The sequence below is a fragment of the Nannospalax galili genome, unplaced genomic scaffold, assembly GCF_000622305.1.
Source record: "Nannospalax galili isolate Female #2095 unplaced genomic scaffold, S.galili_v1.0 scaffold1353, whole genome shotgun sequence".
NCBI lineage: Eukaryota > Metazoa > Chordata > Mammalia > Rodentia > Spalacidae > Nannospalax > Nannospalax galili.
The window spans coordinates 602,412-611,202 of record NW_008333501.1 but is presented as its reverse complement, the minus strand read 5'-3'; the positions used below and the strand labels follow the sequence as shown (position 1 = coordinate 611,202).

Sequence of the window (8,791 nt, the reverse complement as noted above, 5' to 3'; positions counted from 1 at the left end):
TTTTCCACAGTTATACCTTCATTTTTTTTTTTTTTTATGCCCTTGAGTATAGTCATTCCCTTCTTCAGTTCTTTGTGTTGCTTCCAGAACTCTCTGAAGGGCTGGTTTTGTGGAGATGAATTCCTTCAGCCTATTTATGTCATGAAGACTTTTCTTTTGAGGGAGGTCTTTTATGAGAGGGTCTCCCTATAGCCCCAGCTGGCCTGGAACTATGTAGACCAGGTTGGCCTTGAACTCACAGAGATCCGCCTGCCTCTACTTGTTGAGTGTTGGGATCAAAGGTGTGCATAGTCACACCGGCTTGATTTATTTTTATTGTATGTGTATGAGGAGTCTTTTGCTGCCATGTAAGTATTGCCCATGTCCACAGAGGTCAGTGAGGGCGTTGGATACCCTGGAACTGGAGTTATGAATAGTTAATTGTCATGTGGGTACTGGGAACAGAACCCTCTGCAAGACCCAGTGCTCTTAACTGCTTAACTCCAGCCCCTTCTCTACTTTTTTCATTCTTGGAAATGAGTCTAAGTAAAAAACACTTTAAAATAGTGTACCTAAGAAAAACTTGGAAGTTTCATTAAAATGGCCTGTGGTGATTTCAGGTTTAGAGTGAGGAAGTAATTATATACAAACATATGCTTATCTGTACATACAGATGCTACATGGCCACACTCCAACACATATGTATTAATCAAATCTCTGGACGAGGGTGGCAAGATGGCTCAGTAGGTAAAAGCATTTGCATGTAAGCCTGACAACCTGAGTCTGATCCCTGGAACTCACAGTGGAAGACAGAATCGACTCCCAGAAGTTGTTCTCTGATCTCCACACATGTCCATCATGGCCTGTGTATGTCCATACTCACACGATAAAAATAGAATTTAAAAGCCCCTGGAATGATGCAGAAGGAACCAGTAAGTAGTACCTGCTTATACGTTGGGAGACAAAAGGAGAGCTGGGAGCTGAAAGTGGAGGCATACTGTTTCAGCAGTTAGCACGGGGAGAGCAACTGTGCCACCACTGACCTTTGAGTTACACTAACACTGCACCTCTAGCAGAGTAGGTTCTAAACAACTGTGCTAAGATCAAGTGCTAAAAGCCAACATGCTGAGTGAATTCCTAGAGGCCTGGTACCAGCAGAGTTGCTGACAGAATGGTGTAAGAACTGCCAATGTGATGTTTCTCAGAAAACTCTTCATCTGGTATGCAATGAAAACTGGGTGAACAGCTCCTTAGCAGAACATAACATGAAAATGTTTTCTGTAACAGTGAACCCAAAGTCATCTTCAAAATTTCTACCTTTGGTCTTTTAATGAAGACAAATTTTTCTTTTCTTTTCTTTTCTTTTCTTTTCTTTTCTTTTCTTTTCTTTTCTTTTCTTTTCTTTTCTTTTCTTTTCTTTTCTTTTCTTTTCTTTTCTTTTCTTTTCTTTTCTTTTCTTTTCTTTTCTTTTCTTTTCTTTTCTTTTCTTTTCTTTTCTTTTCTTTTCTTTTCTTTTCTTTTCTTTTCTTTTCTTTTCTTTTCTTTTCTTTTCTTTTCTTTTCTTTTCTTTTGAGGCAAGGTCTCCCTATAATCCCCAGCTGACCTGGAACTCTATGTAGACCAGGCTGGCCTGGAACTCTTAGAGATCCTCCTGCTTCCACCTCCCCAGTGCTGTGATTAAAGGCGTGTGCCACCACGCCTGGCTCTTATTTTTTTTAATTTATGTGTATGAGTGTATTGCCTGCATGTATGTGAGTGCACGCATGTCCTGCAATGCCGCAGAGCAGAAGAGGGCTTTGGATTCCCCTGAACTGGAGTTAAGGGCAGTTTGTAGCCGCCACATGGGTGCTGGTAATCAAACCTAGGTCTTCTGTAAGAGCAGTCAGTGACCTTAACTGCTGAGCCATCTCTCCAGCCCTGACAAATTTATTTCTGAAAAAACATTATCTGGAGAAAAATTAAATGGCAAAATGAGGCTCAACTTTCTTTTTTGAGGGGTATGGGGGTCTTTTTGAGACAAGCCACAGCTGGCTTAGATTCACTATGGAGACCAGCCTGGCCTCGAACTCACAGAGATCCACCTGCCTCTGCCTCTCAAGTGCTGGGACTAAAGGCATGCATCACCATGCCTGGAAAGGCTCAACTTTCTAAGTATCTAATACACACAATTTTATTAAGCCCAAGGAAACACTGTATTAGGAACTTAATTAGCAATTTTTTGCACAATGTCTTCTTAGCCAAGAAATGCTCCCCACTTCTAATTACTGAGTACTTTAAATTAGAAACAAAGCTTTTTACCTTAAGAGTTTCAAGTACATCATGTTCTTTGGCAAGGACGCTGCCAATGATTCCCAAAATACTGACCACATTCACTCTAACCCCGATGTTACTACTCTGAATAGCTGCTTTGCACAGTGTCATCAGCTGCTCGGGGGTCATGCACTGTTGAGAGAGAAGAAATACTTTCAGGCATTTATTTATCTCATACATATGTGTGGTATGTGTGTACATGTATGTGTGTGGGCACACATGTGCAGGTATATGTGCACCTATGTATATGATGTGTGTGTGAGGGCCCAGAGTTAATGTTGGGAGTTTTCCTCGATTACTCTACATTATTCATTGAAGCAACATCTCTCTGTTGAACTCAGGGCTTGCCAGTGCAGCTAGTTTGGTCAGCCAGCGTGCTTCAGGGATCCCACTCTGTCTTCAGAGCTCTGGAGTTACAGGTAAGCTGCTCATCCACCATGCATTCACATGGGCTCTGGGAATTCAAACTCCAGAGGTCACATTACATGGCAAGTACTTCAACCATTGAGCCATCTACCCAGCACTTAAGTTTTAAGCAGGAAAATTACAACTTGAATCTGTGACATTTTGTTTAGCAAAAACCAATCAGAAACTTGTGGAGTTTGAGGCTAGGGTATAACTGAGTGGTGCAGCACTTGTACCAAGCCCTAGATTATATCCCCAGTACCGAAAACAAGAAAAAGGAAGAAAAAAACCAAGGGTTCAGACATAAGAGTCCACACCTGTGGATAGGAGCCAACCTAAAGGCATGTCTACTAATATGGATTAATTTTTGCATCAAAAAGAATAACTAGCCTGCTGTGGTGGCCAAGTCCACAGACCCACACATAATAGTAACACTTGGGAGGGGGGCAATAGGATCACTAGTTCAAGACAGCCTGGGCTACACAATGAAACCCGTCTCAAAATAAATAAATGTATATAAAGCCATGAGCTCACAATGAGACTAAAAAGGAAGCAGTGTGAGAGCCTAGATTCAGTCCCAGCACTGAACAGACAAATGAACACAACACAGAAGGAAGGCAGGAGGAAAGTGCTGGTTGTGTTTAAAGATTTCTGGACATCCACCTGAGATAAAGAATGAGATATAAACGGATACCAAAATTACTAAATCATGCATGAGACAAAGTTTTCATTTATAGAAGATGCCTAGCTAATGGTATTGCACAAGGAAAGACAAAGCTGACTATCTGCAGCGTGCAGCCTCACCAAAGGACCCAGGCAGCTTTGATTACTGTCTGCTAAAACAATGAAGTGAGCCCAATAAAAACTTGATGTAACACAATCTGCGACTTAAAGTATGAAACATATACAGCAATATGAATTTTTCTTGCAAAAAATTCTGCACCTGAGACTGATTAGAGCTAGGCCTTAATAGAGGAGTTGGAGAGTATTACACAGTATCATCAGATATATAGTCCGAAGCTGACAATGGGAACATAAAAATAGTTTCTACCAGGAATAAATGGTGAAAGGAAAAAGAGGGTGGATAAGGAAAATGATAGCTTAAAAGTTATTAAGACGATGAATATACAAAAACCACCAAAATGTGTACTTCAATTGAATGAACTGTATGGTATATGAAATCATATCTCCATAAAGGTATTAAGAAAAAAGAGCTTTCTAGGCTCAGGCCTAGGTCACGGCAACATGTGTAAACGCACCAAGAAGGTAGGGATTATGGGTAAATATGGAACCTGCTATGTATGGAGCCTCCCTCCCGGAAACGGTGAAGGAAATTGAAATCAGCCAGCACACCAAGTATACTTGCTCCTTCTGGCAAGACCAAGATGAAGAGACAGGCTGTTGGCATCTGGCACTCTGGTTCCTGTATGAAAACAGCGGCCGGTGGAGCCTGGACCTATGAGACTACTTCTGCCGGAAACAGTTAAGTCTGCCGCCAGAAGACTGAAGGAACTGAAAGACCAAGTAGAAGCACTGCCATCTGGGACATCCCTGGCCACAGTAAATGGCTAATTTATGAAACAACCAAAAAAAAAAGAATGACGGGATGTGAGAAATGGCTCAGCGGTTAAGAGCACTGGATGCTCTTGCAGAAGACTCAGGTTCAAGTCCCAGCACCCATATGGTGGATAACAACTGCCTATAACTCTAGTTGCAGGGGATCCAATGCTCTCTTCTGACCTCTGAGGGCACTGCATGACATAGGTGCATGCATCATGTAGGCAATACACTCATATACATAAAATTTAAAAACTATGTATTAGGGGCTGGAGAGATGGCTCAGCGGTTAAGAGCACTGACTGCTCTTGCAGAGGACCTGGGTTCGATTTCCGGCACCCACATGGTGGCTATGAACTGTCCTTAACTCCAGTTCCAGGGGAATCCGAAGCTCTTTTCTGACCTCCACGGCATTGCACGACACGGGTGCACTCACATACATGAGGGCAATACACTAATACACATAAAATAAAATATTATGTATAAAAACTAAAAATTATATATTAAAAAAAAGAATGAAAAGAAAAGATATCAACCTTGCTTAGATAATTTGAGGGTTTTTATGGTTTTGTTTTTGTTCTTTTTGAGACAGGGTCTCCCTGTAGTAGGGCTAGTCTGGAAGTAAGTAGACCAGGCTGGACTTGAACTCACAAAGATCTGCCTGCCTTTCCCTCTGCTGGGGTTAAAGGTGTGGACCACCATGCCCAGCAATAATTTGAGTCTTTTAATTAAAAAAAAAAAAAATCTGCTGGGTATGGTGACACACATATTTAATCCCAGCATTTAGGAGGCATAGTCTGGCCAATTTCTGTGCATTTGTGGCCAGCCTGGTCTAAACAGTGAAACCCTGTCTCAAAAAATATATATATAAAAATATATTATGGGGCTGAAGAGATGGTTTAGCAATCAAGAGCACTGGCTGCTCTTACAGAGGACCTGGGTTCGATTCCCAGCACCCACCTGGCAGTTAACAACTGTTATAACTCCAGTTTCAGGGGATCCGACAGCCTCTTCTAACCTCCACAGGCATTGCACAACACAGGTGCACTTATACATATGCAGACAACACACTAATACACATAATAAAATATATATTTTTTAAATGTTATTATTGTGCACGCCCATAATTATGTGTGGGAACATGTGCCACAGTGCACACATGGAGATCAGAGGACGACTCTGTGGAGTTAGTTGGCTCTGTCCTTGTGCACATGCTCATGGCTCCAGTGACTGAGTGCAGGTTACCAGACTTGGCAGAAGGCACCTTTACCTGAGCTTTCCCACCAATCTCACTTTTTTTTGTTGGTCTTTTTTGAGACAGGGTCTCCCTGTAGCCTCAGCTGTCCTGGAACTCACTATGTAGACCACGCTGGCCTTGAACTCACAGAGATCTGCCTGCCTCTGCCTCCCAAGCACTGGGACTAAAGGTGTGTGCCACCATGCCCGGCTTCCAATCTGACTTTTTATTTTTTAAGACACCATCCCACACTGCAGCACAGGCTGGCCTCAGACTCAAAGCAGTCCTCTGCCTCATCCTCCCCAGTACTGAGATCACAGGTGTGTGATACTAGACCCAGTTTAAATTCAGATTTGAATAAATTAATTAGTAAAAGACAGTATTGGGTGAACTGAGGAAAATGAACTGTAAATCAAATAAGAATTATCTGATAATTTTTGTATGTAGAGTAATGATATTGAGATTAGGCTTTTTAAAAAATTTTTTCTGCCAGACATAATCAATTGTTTGTTGTTGTTACTTTACTTTCCTTTTTTTGATACAGGGTCTCCTGTAGCCTCTGCCTCCCTAGTGCTGGGATTTAAAGGCCTGTGCCAGCACACCGAGTATAATCAAATTATTTATTGATAAAATGATGTGATTTGCCTTAAAATACTTGACAAGAATAAGAATGCAGGAAGACCATCGAAATAAGGAGGAAGAGATGCTCTAACTGGTTAGTCTGGTGTTGGTGTACATGGGCTCCCAGAACTGCCTCTGCTTTTAGCAATGCTTGGAACTCTCTTAACAAAAAGTAACAAGTAGAAATGATAAGGGGAGGGGGAGAGGAGGGAGGGAGAGAGAGAGAGAGAGAGAGAGAGAACATGCTTGCTAGCTTGTCATAACATATTTGAAGACCAGCAAATTCGGAGAAATGAGTGATGCTGCCGCAGAAGCAGCTATGGCACTGAAGGAGGCAGAGGGCAGAGCTTATTCTGTGACTTCTATTGCCTTTTCATAAAGATCATGTAACAGGTATTTTTTAAAAAACTGCTAAGTAATATGCTTCTAAAATACAGACTCTTGGAGCTGGAGAGATGGCTCAGCTGTTAAGAACACTGACTGTTCTTGCAGAAGACCCAGGTTCAAATCCCAGCACCCACATGACAGCTAACAACTGTCTGTAACTCCAGTTCCAGGGGATCTGACAGCCTCTTCTGCCCTCCGCACGACATGGGTGCACTTACCTACATGCAGACAATACACGCATACGCATAAAATTAAAAATTAAAAAAATATACTCTTCAGGTTTCATACAAGAAGTTTACAGTGTCTTACCTGTGGAATGTTCTTGGATGCCATTGTTTGCAAAAGGGCCCTCAAAGCACTACTTATGGCTTCTAGAAAATCAGCATGCTTAGCAAAATCTAAAATACAAAAAGTTTCCACAAAACAAAAAAAGGAAGTTATAAGTTTTCTCCTTCTCCAAGACAAACTAGTTTGTAGGAAAAAAGGATCAAAACAAAGTACAGCAAGTGTCAGTATGGGTTATTGTTAACAAAGCATTCTTGCTATTTAAGCGAATGTGGACTCTACAGTGCCTGTTCACTGTGCAAGTGAATCTAAAAGACGACTGTGGTAGGGAGAGTCACAGCAAGAAACGCCCTGCAGGGGTTCTGACTTTAGGAGCTGGGTTTTCACTGGACTGACACTTGGCAGAGGATAGCACTGAGTCAGTGGTTTTGGATGGGTTTCATCTCTCTTGGGTCTCCATTATGTGGTCTCTATCATGGTGGTCTCCTCCATCATGGAGCTGGTTGACCTCTGATGGAATCATCCTACACATCAGCACTTAATAACACAAGCCCACCGCCTGACGCCTCCCTGCTCCAATCCCAATCTTTTCCCATTGTACTTTCTCACACAGGACAAAAAGAAGAGCAGAAATAAGCCACTGAGTTTGTAGTCACAGGCAAGGCTGAATGAGGGTCACCCAGGTCAAACAACTCCCTGACCCCTTTTAAGGTGGGGAAAGGTGACTCATTTGGTATGGTAGGGTCATAATTTCTAAAAATGCACAGCAATTATTTCCGGTCCCACCAGTTCCACCATCTTCCGTACCATGCCATTTCTCAAAACAAGTGGAGTCTGATCTCTGCTTCTTAAATGTGGGTGTAACTTTGTGACTTCTTCAACCAAATGAACAAATGAATGACAGCCGAGGTCATAAAAGGCAGTATGACTTCCAGCTGACTCAGAAGCGTGTGCTTTTTCCTTCTGACTCTTACCCTTGGAACTCAACTATCATGTTATGAGGAAGCGCATATGAAAAGGTCACTAGGGAGTGTTCTGCCTGATGACGCCAGTGCCAAGTGCTCAATGCTGAGTGAATAAAATCTCAGCTGATTCTGGTTCAGAGCCTTCAACTTTTCCAGCAGAGACCCAAGACTAGTTCAAGATTACACCTCAGTAGTAGTGACATTCTGGCCCAGATCAGATCATTCTGTGCATGTGTATGTGTATACAGGGAGTATATTCCTGTGCAGGATGTATCTCAGCATCCCTAAGGTCTATCTTGTACATATCAGTAGCAACCTCCAAAGCATAACAGCTGAAAATGCCTTCAGACATTGCTAAATATCCTCCAGGGGTAGAAGTAAAATTACCCCTAGTGGAGAATCACTACCCTAACATCATGGAATGGAGACAAACCATCTTTAACATCCTGTCTAAATGCTGATCTGAGAAACTGTAAGAATACTAACTAGTGACTGTTTTGTCTTGAGATGGGGTATCACTATGGTGCTCAGGCTGGTTTAGAACTCCTGGGCTCAAACAATTTTTCTGCTTCAGTCTCCTAAGCAGACTCCAAGTGTACCACATGACATCTAGCCTATTGTTTTAGGGCATATAGTTTTGGGCTGAGCTCTTAAGTAGCAACAGGTGCTATGGCTTATTGCCTATTGGTGCCTAAGACTTTGCCCAGTTAGGATACCACCTTTTTAGGTTACCTGGGAAACCCTAAGACAGGCAGCTCTGCATAATCTTTTTCTTGAGACAGCACTAGCTATCCTTAAAAACTGCCATATTGGCTCTGAAATATACATAATGTTTGAAAAATGAAATGTACGAACTGTACATAAAACAATTAAGCCACATGTATTGTAAAAAACTAAACAGAGCCGGGCGTGGTGGCGCACGCCTTTAATCCCAGCACTCGGGAGGCGGAGGCAGGCGGATATCTGTGAGTTCAAGGCCAGCCTGGTCTACATAGTGAGTTCCAGGACAGCTGGGGCTACAGGGAGACCCTGTCTCAAAAAAAGA

At 42.3% G+C, this 8,791-nt stretch overlaps 1 protein-coding gene and 1 pseudogene across 2 annotated transcripts in view; one reads left to right on the top strand and one right to left on the bottom strand.

The window, feature by feature from the left end:
- Positions 1 to 8,791, bottom strand: part of Heatr3 (HEAT repeat containing 3) — a 46,866-nt gene that overhangs the window by 12,271 nt on the left and 25,804 nt on the right. Inside the window, exons 12-13 of one of the 2 annotated variants that reach the window (XM_008828303.3) lie at positions 6,806 to 6,894; positions 2,278 to 2,421 (exon numbers count right to left, since the gene is read on the bottom strand). In XM_008828303.3, the coding sequence (XP_008826525.1) occupies positions 2,278 to 2,421; positions 6,806 to 6,894 (233 nt within the window). The remainder of the gene's footprint in view (positions 1 to 2,277; positions 2,422 to 6,805; positions 6,895 to 8,791) is intronic. The other variant, XM_008828304.3, reaches the window with a different exon arrangement.
- Positions 3,940 to 4,266, top strand: LOC103730126 (annotated as a pseudogene).